Source organism: Neomonachus schauinslandi, chromosome 13, assembly GCF_002201575.2.
Source record: "Neomonachus schauinslandi chromosome 13, ASM220157v2, whole genome shotgun sequence".
Lineage (NCBI taxonomy): Eukaryota > Metazoa > Chordata > Mammalia > Carnivora > Phocidae > Neomonachus > Neomonachus schauinslandi.
Window position 1 is genome coordinate 7,938,926 of NC_058415.1, and position 12,139 is coordinate 7,951,064.

At 38.5% G+C, this 12,139-nt stretch overlaps 1 protein-coding gene across 2 annotated transcripts in view; it reads left to right on the forward strand.

Moving 5' to 3' along the window:
- The first annotated feature begins 2,038 nt into the window (after positions 1-2,038).
- RFX3 (regulatory factor X3) overlaps positions 2,039-12,139 on the forward strand; it is a 158,031-nt gene continuing 147,930 nt past the window's right edge. For both annotated transcript variants that reach the window (XM_044920625.1, XM_021694424.1), the window contains exon 1: positions 2,039-2,155. In XM_044920625.1, the coding sequence (XP_044776560.1) occupies positions 2,039-2,155 (117 nt within the window). The remainder of the gene's footprint in view (positions 2,156-12,139) is intronic.

Sequence of the window (12,139 nt, forward strand, 5' to 3'; positions counted from 1 at the left end):
AAGATGGCATCCAACATCTGGTTCATTCTTCATTCTCTGCAGAAAGAGAGCTCACTAATCCCCTCACTTTCACTAATAGGTCCTCTGCGGTAGCACAGTAGGTATTGATGGTCTGCAAGCATGTAACCATCAAAGGGCATTGGTTTTGCTTTCATTTTGGGGAGGGTATATTTTTCCCTCTGGGATGGAATAAAGGAAGAGGCACAGATAGGGTTCCTAATGTGTATATCCCTTCCCCAAAGTTTGAGAACCAGGGGTCTTCCACTTAATCTTAACTAGGCAAGAATCCTGTCATTCTCAGACATTTTCAAGCATGTCCATGGTCTTAATGTTAGCCCAAAGGGGTGTGTGTGCATGCGTGTGTGTGTGTGTGTGTGTGTGTGTGTGTGTGTGTTCGCTTGGAGATTAATACTACAGTTTAAAAAAGGAACCATCATTTGGGAGATTTCACATAAAAATCTGAACTTTCAGCTTCGTTTGGAAAATTGGGAGACCTGGCACCTACAGCTTAGCCTTCCCACAAATTCTCAACTTCTTGGAGCTGAACGTTAGTAGCTGACCCAAATAAATGGGGTGGTAGCTACAGTCTCTGTCACTTCCCCCTTTATTTTATAAGTTTCTAACCACCTTCAGTCTGTGTGCCCGGGGTCCCTCATCTGTAAGTGGAGGATTATAACCCTACCAATCACACCGGGTTGTTACATGGATTAATTTACTCATACGTTAACATGTAGAGCATTTGGAAGAGTCCTTAGCTCTTAGGACCAAGGCCTAGTCCCATGACTGTTCCTGTCACTTTGAGTGAGTCTCCACCTCTCTGGGTTTTAATTTTCTCATTTATAAAATAAGAAAAGTGGATGAGATGTCTTCAGAGGTCCATTTCTAAAATCGAATGAGATGACAGAAAAGGTTTGGGGGGAAAATTGGAAGAGGGCACACTGTGACAAAGATGATGAAGGGCTTAATTTTCTACTTGAAAGAACTGGATACTCTTCCAGAATTTTCTTAGGGAAAATTAATATTCACCATTACTGTTCACAGATTTAAACCATAATGCAGTATTTTTCTTAAGCTACCAATTAAATATTGTGCCCCCAACCCCCCAGGAAAGAAAATTAGAATTCTGGGCCCTGTTCAATAACAAAGAAATTAATACTTATTCTATTGACCATGTAAGTAGCAGAAGGGAATGTTGAGACCAGGAGGTCTGGGAAACCAGACCTGTTAGAGCACATGCTACAGAATTTACCCCGTGTTAGCAGGTCACGCACATACGAACTAAAAAATGTGCCAGGTTGAACTCTGAATGGGAGAAGGTAAAATTTCGTGGCTTTGCTTACAAGTCTCATTTCTCTAAGAGTAGTCCTCCCCATCTTCAAAATACTAAACGTTGTTGATCTTTGGCTACCTCTGTGTAAAATCAACGTTGATTTTAGTATGAATCATACCAAAGGCAGAGAAAATTAGTAAGCCTGATCCTTTGGTTAAATTTTGGATATACATTGCTTTTTATTTTTAGATCACAGCATAGTAAGTTTGAAAGTTGGAAAGGATGTTAGAAATAATTTATTCTAAATTGTACACCTTTGGTGACATCTTAATGGCCAAAAAAGTGTCTAGAAAATAACATTTTATGACATATTTACATCCAGTTAGGGTTTGTGGACTGAAAATTGAGCATCTGGAAATAATTTTGGACTGTAGTTTTTAATACAGTTGAACCAATTTATAATGGATGAGACCTAAGGAAGGTAGATTTCAATGAAGTTCGGCTTTTATAGCCTCAAAACGAGAGGTGCTAAATGGGGATTTTTTTTTTTTAAATGCGACTTGGTCATTTTCTGTATTTATTTTAAAAGTGGTCAGAGTGACTCTAACCATGCATGGAAGATCATGGCGGGGTGTTGGCATAAGAAGTACGCATGAGAGTTGAAAGTTACTCTCTGTATAGGACTGGAAGAACAAATGTCATGCAGCTGGTCGCATGAGGCGCGTGTTTACAACTCTATCTCTGTTGTGCTGCGTTTCAGAGACCATCATGCAGACATCAGAGACCGGGTCGGACACAGGTTCGACAGTGACTTTACAGACATCTGTGGCCAGTCAAGCAGCAGTGCCTACCCAGGTGGTGCAGCAAGTACCCGTGCAACAACAGGTAAGGAGCTGCTGTCGACCCTCAGATGCGCTCTGGCCCGGTGGGCACTGACATGGATGGAGTTCAGCCCTGAGGTTAGCTCAGCCAATGTTTCTCGAGCCCTTCCTGGATGTGGCAGATGCTGTCCGGCCTGGGCCGTAGGGATGCAAAGAAAAGTATCCAAACCGTAATCCCTGTTCTGGAAGAGCCTCTTGACTCCCGAAGAAAACGTTTGTTTCTGCCTTGACCATCCTCCTCCGTAGGTTCTGTCCCTTCTCCTCTCCCCTCTGTTACTCTTTATCACAACTTCCCCTTTCTTTCATATTGAAATATCAGCAATCAGAGTTTCATAAATTGTTTCACAAGAAGTAGTACATAATAAAGGAGAGGTTGCATATACCCTCCAGGCAAGGATTTTGCCTTTGTGATGATTTAGAAAATGCCTGAGTATTTTGGTGACTAGAAAAATACTGTTGAATGAAAATTAAATTATCTTAAAGGTCTGGAGATCTGACTCATCCCATTTAGGAATGAATTCATCGTCACATGTTTACTACAGAGCTTATTCATACTCAGGACACTAGGCTTGTTTTGGAAAGATACTGACAAAATAATGCTCTTTGTGCCAGTTAATAGTTCTACAGTGTGGATTGGGAACACCTTGGTCTATCATTTCTTCCAAAGAGTGGTGAGAAAATAAATGAGAAAGATCATATAGAGCATTATCTTGAAACTTGGCAATTTGCCTGTAATTTCTTAGTATCAAGGAGAATCTTTAGCAAACGTCACTCTTAACAATTACAGGAAAGTAGCTAGGGAAAGGGATAGCTTTTCCGAAATGGTAGACAGAGGCACTTAAGGTTAATTTCTTTTCAGGAGGGAGGAGGGGGATGGGCAGGGAGAGTGCTGGGATCAAGAAGCTTTTTAAAATTTTTCCTGTATGTTCCTTTTCGTAACATCATGTTTTATTTCCTGTTTATCTTTTTATTTCTCCTTGAAGCTTTAATTTTTTTTAAATTGTTGAAATTTTTTTCTTTACTGTATATAGTTTCCTTCAAGCTACTTTGTTCTTGGTTTTGGGGTTTGGTTTGTTTTTTGTTTTTTGTCTCCTTTTATTTTTGAAGCGTTTCTTTGATATCTCATAATCTGGGGTGTTTATCCATATTTAAAAGCATGAGGATAAACACCATGTGAATGCATGGGTGGGTCATTGACTTCAATGTAGGGTCATCTGACTGGGCTTTTTAACTGGGTTCCCTCCGGTGTTCAGGATCATTGTTTTTTCTCTTGGGCTGTCATAATTTTAAAGAAGACTTCTGCAGCTTCCTGTTTAGAGGGAGAATATTTGACTGCCTGAGAGCTGAGTAGGGGAAAAAGATTGGGTATTTCTTGTCCTAATTCACTTAATCCTTTTCTTCGTATGGTATCACCCATGGTTGGTCTTCTTCTGTGCAGAGATTAAACCAAAGAATAAATCCCCAAACTTTCACCGAAGTTCCAGAAGGCAGTTACCCATCTCACTGCAAGAAGTGGGTGGAGAGACTCTGATTCCTGCTTGAATAAAATCACTTTTTGTATTAAATATATAACCTTTTATAAAAAACAAAAATTGCTACCAAAAGTGGAAAATCAGTATCACCAGCATAAATAGAAAATCATACATATGCACACTCACCTTGTTCTTTGTCCTCATAAAAAGTAATCTCATGTACATGTGGACCCCACGTTGGAAAACACTGTGCTGTGCCATATGGCTCATTCCCAGCAGACATATTTTTCAGCTCCTCGAGTTAGCTCTTTCCTCTAGGACATTCACGGCAGGTGACACTTTACATCCCCTTACACCAAGCAAAGAAGGTGAGAACTCCCATTTGCTTTTTGTCAACAAAGTGTTTTATTTCACATCGTGGGTTAGTGTGGTATTTGCCTGGAGTTGCCTGTAGTCCTTCCAGGCTTATTTGGAAGGAGTTTTTGCTCCTCTGTCTTTTTTTTCTTTTCTTTCTTCTTTTCCTTTTTTTCCCTTTTTTTTAAACTAGAAAAGTGTCAACATCTGATGCTTCCTAGTGCATTCTTTTTTTTTTTTTTCTGAGAGAGAGAGAGCACGTGTGCACATGTGTGAGAGCGTGTGCGAGAACGCAGGGGAGGGGCAGAGGGCGAGAGAGAAAGAGAGAGAATCTTAAGCAGGCTCCATGCCCAGCGTGGAGCCTGTCGACTCGGGGCTCAATCTCATGACCCTGAGATCATGACCTGAGCTGAAACCAAGAGTCAAACACTTAACTGACTGAACCACCCAGGCTCCCCTCCCTAGTGCATTCTCACAGTGTCCCTGTAGATAAATTTTCTACAACTGATCAGATTATTGCTGAAGTAATTTCTTGTTGCTCTTCACTTGTCTATAATCTTTGTATCGTTAATGTGCTGATGTCCTCTTGAGTTTTCAAACTGTAGTGGGATACCTTTACAATCTTCTAGCCTTTGTCACTGACCCATGATGGATATTGAAATCATGGCATTGATGTCAAAGGTAATTGCTTTTATTGATTCAACTTTTATTTGTGTCCTTGCTTTGGCCACTCTGATGTGAAGAGAAGGTCTATAGCTAAAATGTTTGAATGTTGAGGCATGTAATATTTTATTGATTAGAAAGTTGAAAAAAAAAAACCCAGAAAATTTTAAGATCTAATATATAGTTCTGTTTCTTCAAAGCATGAAGGTTCTGATCTCACTAATAAGTACCCAGTAAAATGTTGATACTAAAATTATTTCTATGCTTTTTCATTTATTCTGTATGAACTCAACTTTCTACCTTTCCTTAGACAATCTGGTTCAGGAATAGAGAATTCTGAGCAATGATTATAAGGTCTTGTTATATAATACTTCATCAAATTTCCTGTCTTTTATAATTTTTCACCATTTCACAAAACACTGTAGAGTCTCAGCTTTCCAAATATAGATATGGTTGCCCAATTCAGTAAAAATCTATAAGAATATTCAAATTTAGTATGTTGATTAGGTATTAAAATTTTGATATTACTCATTATCATCTTTATAAAAAGATTTTTTGGACTGATTTTCCATAGACAATGGCTAGAAATGAGCTGCTCCCCCCCACCCCCTGCCTTCCCCCTGCCTTGAGTGATTTGTTAAGAGTTTTTTGTAATTATTCTTCAAGTTGGTCATTTTATGCCTAAATCTGAGAGGTCTTTGACCCTACTTGCCCTAAAACAGACTTAAAAAGCCAGGAGAGGGAAGGAGGAAAATGTCTTCCACTGTTCTGTTCTCTCCCATAGCCAGCAATTTAGATTCTTTTCAAAGCAGAACCTAGACTAAAGTCAGAACTTTTACTCCTTGTTGTAATCTTGGGCTTCAGGTTCTGCTGACATTGAAGATAATTCCTTAACCACTTTAAACCAAGGCTCTAAGACTTTTTTTCTCCCTTTCATGTTTCCCAGTTTGAACTGCCCCTCCGAGTACAGTTCATATTTTCTCTACAGTCCCTGCCTGTCTTCCCCCTTCCTTAGAAAAAGGAACACATCTTTTCTGTCAAAGTGGGCAACTGTGTTATCCCTGTACCACTTCTTGTAAACCTAACATTCCAGGTACAGTGGAGCCCAGGGGTTGAGGGGCTTCTATTTGAATTCAAGGAAAAAAATCTTTTGTCAAGTTAGCTGTCAACTTTGTTTGAGTTCTTTTATTATCTGAGACTGTGGTCTTTACCTTTCCCTGCGCAGGGACTCACTTTCTTTCTAGTGGGTCTTTAGTATGTAACTGGGACATTGAAACCTCTTTTTACATGATTAAAAATTCATTTCAAGATTATATTCAGATAAGAACCTTAGTTTTTCTGTAGATCATCTATCTGGGCAGTCACTGTTATATATTATAATTTGAGGTATGAAAGTGAATAGAATAGAATTCTAGCTATATTATTTCTTTTTGGTTAGTATCAATCTGTCTATTTAGCATTTTCACATAAGTTATGGTACATTCTGGCGAGTGAGCGTATTTTCCCTGTGGTCAAAGGGATAAATGATATTTTGTTTGGGAAACAGAGTCAATCAGAATTTCCAGTTAGGTTCTAGGCAAAGGGCAATCTTCAAGAAGATTACCCTTCAAGAAGGGTAAATTTTAAATGAATCCCAGTAGATCTCTTTTTTATGGGTATCTTTAAAATGATGCCTCAAATTTTCGGAAACAGATTTTAGGAAAGGAATTTTAACATGGGTGCTCCTGAGATCCTCACATGAGACCACAGTTTCAATGAGGGGTCATTTTTATGCTCACTTCTGTTTGCCATATTCCTGTGATATCTGTAGTATATCGTCACAACCAGAAAGAAACTGTGATAATTAGCAGTATACCCAAGAGAAAGTTCTTGTGATGGAAGCAGTGAATATTGATTAAGGGGGAAAAAAGAGTGCCTATAGTATGTTAAATCCATAAGAGAATATTGTATTGGCTTGAAATTTGATCTGTAATATTTTAAATGGGTTCCTTTGCTAGTTTGGAGCTAAACCTGAGGTAGTGTACTCCATCATTTCTGTCTTTATCTTTCTTTTCTGTCCAGGGTCAAGAGATTTGCTTTTTGTGCATCCTAGCTTTGATGGACATGAATAGAATTCTTTTCATTTGAGACCATTATCTCATATAATCAACAGAAACAAAGACATTTTTCTGTGGTTCGCTCTTATTTGGGACTTGAGTCCCATTGGCTTGGTTCCCTAAGGGGACGGTATTCTAATTAAGATTGTGGCAGACATCCTAAAAGATGGGGTTACATTTTAAAATGAATTCCTGTTGAATGTGTTTTTGTAGAAAAACAAAAGAGAATGATTTTAGCTCTTGAAGAGCATATTTATTTTATTTTTTAGAGCCAGAATTGCTAATTTTTAGGATCTAATATGAAAAGGTGTTTCGAAGGAACATGCTGATTTACAATTGAAATAAATTTTGCTGTGCCAATCCAATATGTAGGCCTTTTAGTTGAACATCTCTACTGAATATTTGTAAAAAATAAGAGCTCTACTATTTAAATGGTTGAGTAGTCATATGCACTGGTTCTTTGTTAAGTGATTTTAAAAATACTTTCTTGTCTGGAGTTGGATCATTGTGATCAGTTTAGGATAAAGTAGTTGCAGAGGAATATGGGCATTGTGTTAAATGCTGGGGTCTCAAATGTGATTTCACATGGTCCCTTACTGTGGAATGCCAACTTTTGAGGGAGATAGATGTTATTATAGAATTGGATACCAAGTGCCTCAGGAGTAACAGTGGAGATTGTTCTTGGGAGTGAGGGTCAGTAATGTCTTCATCACGGGTGTGACCTTTGAGCCGTGTGCTGAAGGAAAAGTTGGAGGTCATAAGAAAAATAAACCGGAAGAGGGTATTTCTGGTAGGGAGAAGCATGGAGGAGCTCAAGGGAAATCAGGGAGTCTGTACTGGGTGGTGAGGGGCGAGAAGTGAGGGATGTGGAAGTGTTTCCCAAGAGCCTCTTGTGGGAGGTTGAGTCAGATGAGCCATTTGTGGTGTCTTTACATGTGTTCCCTCCCTCGTATTTTCGTTCTTTGCCCTCTTCAGTTGATTTCTTTCACGGTCTGGTCCCCCACTGCCAGTTTTCTTGAGAGCGACATCTGTACTTGTCTACTGTTTCCCTTTTGTCCAGCTGCTTCTTCACCCTGTGAGATTTGGGTGCTACCCATACAACTGTGGAAACTGTGCACTTTGGACAGAACCAAATCCAACAGTATTCTCTAGGATCTTTCTGGATTTTTCTTTGACACTTGATACTGTTAACTATCCTATAGCTCTCTTATTCTGTGACTTTTGGGCTGCTTCCCCTTTTATTTCTTAGAGGGCTACTTTGTCAAGGAAAGCAGGTTTTATAGAGATGGAGAGACTGAGATTCATAGTTAGAAGATATGGGTTCAAATCCTGGCTCTAGTTCTTTCTGGTTATATGCTCTTGGGCAAATTACTAACCTTGCCTGAGACTCAATTTCCTCATGTATAAAATAGGGATAATAATATCTGGCTTATGCTTAGCTACAAATATTAAATAATGTGTTCATTAATTCAAGGTACTACCTGGTATTATATAATAAGCCTTCAATAAATTTATTGTTATTTTTACTATTATTATTTTCCTTGTTCTTAGTAGTATTATCTGACTCCTCTAATTTGGGGATTGTTTTTTACCCCCTTTTCTATAAGGTTTGGCCTTTGGCCTTCTCTTTTTTGCCCTCACTTTCAGGTAACTCTTCCTCTACAGCTTTAGTTTTAAAAACCAGTTGCTTTCATTTTCTTCAGTAAGAATGGACCTCTGGTCCTTCTTTGTATTACTGTGGCTTATGAGTTAGGGAGGCTCAGGCTCTAGATCAGAATGGAGACCACATGGTCTTACCTACAGGGGCAGTATTGGCATTCTCCACCCTGGATGGGCACCCATTACAGTCGCCATAGTGATAGAGAAAATGCCAGAGGATTTCTCAGTAAATATCAGGAATACCTCCAGTGTTTTATTCTGTTCATGAAATATAACAATTTTGGATTAAGTGTGGTGTCGTGGTAGGATATAAGAGTTTAGGAAATGAAGGTAAGAATATTATATTAATATTTTAGCTAACCTGATTGGAATTTGGGTTTCCAGTTGGAAGAGACTTAAATTATTCATTTATTGCAACTATCCCAAAAGACCTTCCGGAGTTGAATAGCAGAAAATTTTCTCCTTCAATAAATCACTTAGTTGTATAGATGAATTTTAGTTGAGTCCATAATTTTGTTCCTAGAGATATATAATGTTTCCTGTGAATATCTAATTTGCTTATCAAACCATCAATTCCAACATCGGGATCTTTTTTTTTCTTTTTTTTTTTTTTGCTGGAAGAGTTCAGTTCTATAAAATTTTTCACATGAGTAGAAAGTTGAAAACTTTAAGATAACTGGCACTTCTGTTAACATATAATTTGCACAAGGTGGAACATAATTTAAACAGAGCACTGGCCCTTTTCACCAAAGCACATCAGAGGAATTCTTTATCTGTGCTAAAAATGCACTTTTAGTGTAATAGATCTCAACATAGCTGAGCCTATTTGCCATCAGTATCTGAAATAAAGAGAAACTTTAAGGCCCAAATAAAAATTATTTATAGTCTGAGCTGGTCAAGGAAGTCTTTCCAGAGGAAGTGACCTTTAAGCTAAGATTGAATAGAGGTAACCAATGAGGGAATAAAAGGAAGTGTTTTCTGAGGCTGGAGGAGAGAGGGGGACATAGACAAGTGGTGGGACATGAGATGGGGTCCTAGGTGGCTCCTGGTCTGGCTATAAGTATAAGCTATTTAAGTTTTCAGTAATAACTCATTTTGATTTTTTTTTTTAAAGATTTATCTCTTTGAGAGAGAGAGTGAGCATGGATGTGAGAGGGCAGGGGGGAGGGGAAGAGGGAGAGAGAAACTCTAAGCAGATTCCACACTGAGCAGAGAGCCCGACACGGGGCTCAGTACCACGACCCTGGGATCATGACCTGAGCGGAAACCAAGAATCAGACGCTTAACCCAACTGCGCCATGCAGGGGCCCCAGTTAGCACTCATTTTGAAGTTGACCACCATTCAGCTTTGGAAACAACAAATCCAATAATAGTAACTGCCGTTTACTGAGCACCTGCTGTGGGCCCTTCCCTGTGCTTGGAGCTCAGCCTCTCATTTCTAAAGCTTTTAACGACCCTGTCCACTTAGGTTCTCCATGCCCCTGACAGCAGTTCCTGAGATGCCTTTGTGGAAGCTATAAGGATATATGGAACAGAGTTTGTGAGTCATCTCCTCTCCTGGACACTTTTGCAGAAAGATGAATTGTTCATCAAAATTCTTCAAGCTCCCTATCTGTACCAAACCAGCGTGTCAGAAGGTTAATTTCCTGGAACACTTAACGCCTATCTTTTCTATCCATGAAAAATTATAATTTTGCTCTTCCTTTGATCCAGGGCTGATTGTAGAAATAGACACCCATGGAATGCCTCTTTATTTTCTTTAAAAGTTTGTGTTGACATCAGTCAAAGCCATTTCTGCAGAGAGACTCTGAAGCTTCGTTTTCCTTGCACACAGCCCTGACGGACTGATGGATTTCCCCTTTATTTTTTTATTTTTATTTTTTTTAAAGATTTTATTTATTTGACAGTGAGAGATACAGCGAGAGAGGGAACACAAGCAGGGGGAGTGGGAGAGGGAGAAGCAGGCTTCCCGCGGAGCAGGGAGCCCGATGCGGGGCTCGATCCCAGGACCCCGGGATCATGACCCGAGCCGAAGGCAGACGCTTAACGACTGAGCCACCCAGGCGCCCCTGGATTTCCCCTTTAAAGCAAACCAGAGCTACGCTCTTGGTCCTGGCTGTCCTGTTGCTCAGTGCTAAGTTGGAAACCCGATGTTTAAAACTAATATACCTTCCTTCAGTCATGATTTTTTTTTTTAGCCGGGAGTCACATCCAAGTCATCTGACTTTAGATCCTGAGCTCCTAAGCTCTATCCTACAGAGATAAAGCAGTCAGATGAGTTATATCAAGATCAGCTGTTAAGTGGTGTAAGCTCTCTGACATAACGGTACTGAACATGGCAGTCCTACGGCAAAGAACATAATATACTTTATGTCAAGAAGGATTGGGTTTAGCTTTATGAATCACTGTGCATTTTTCAGAAATCCCACAAGCAAAACTAGTGAAGCAAACAGGAGTATCTGGGGTATAAAGGGCTATTTGAGCAAAATAGCTAGCATATAAAAACATTATAAACCTTGAACTTCTGAAGCCCTCTCTAAACTCAGTCATAAGTATGAGCATCAGTAACTATAGAACCTTGGGAATAAAAGAGGGAAAATGATACAATCAATGTAGTAAAATGTTATTATTCAAGATAATCTGGGGAAGGGATACCTGGGAATATTGTTTATAATTCTGGCAGCTTTTCCAGAAGTCTGAAATCATATCAAAAGAAAAAGCACTTAAAAATCAATACCAGTCCAAGTTTACCAATTGAAGTTTGTGAAGGGATTATTGAGCTACTAGTGCTTTCAATAGACATGGGTACTTATTTAGTATTTTACCTTTAAATAAGTAAAACCTGAAATTTTGCCCAATACTTATACATATGCTAAGGTACAAGAGTTCTTCAAAAAAGTATCCCAAATTTAAAATACTTTTGTCTCACCTCAGCGAGTCAAAGTTTTAAATAAAAGAAAAGAAAAAAATGTAGAGGAAAATCAGTTTTGAGATTTTTGTCACACTGTCTCCACATTCCCCATCAACTCTCCAGTTTTGATAATTACTATCAAGAAAGTACATACATACATACATACATACGTACGTACACATATACATATATAAGCAAGCAAGCCTGGTCAACACATAAAGCAAAAGATCAGTTAAAATTGGTGATATTTTTAAGACTTGTAAAAACACAAATGTGTATAATGAATTGATGATACAATGGAGGACTGCTTAAAAACCTGGTTGCTAGAAAATGCAAACTAAATTATTCTCAAGAAAATAAACACAAGCATTAGAAATTAGAAATTAGGTCCTAAACTCAACAAAGATAATTAGCCCGTTTGCGGCTTTGATTTTTGTCTTAATTAGTACTGGTATATATCCAGTTTTATAAAGGCCCAGACAACCATTCCCATCCCAACTGGGAGGAAAACTAGATTAATCAAATCAGTTGATTAGCAAGCTTTAAAAAATTAAAGTCACCCGAATTCTTATTACAATTGACATGTTAATTATTGGATGGGGAAGCAGGTACAATACCGGTTTTTTATTAAATGAAAAGGTATAGTTTTTCATCTTTTAATGCTCCTAATTTTTAAAGATTGCTTTAAAAGATTATCTTTTATTTCTATAAGGTATAATTTTAATGGGTGACAAGAAGATAGGCCTCAAAACTGAAAACAGTAATACGTAGGACTTCTATTTCTGGTTTGCAAGTTGGTCAGGCTGTTTCTCATAAATCTACACAGCTATCCA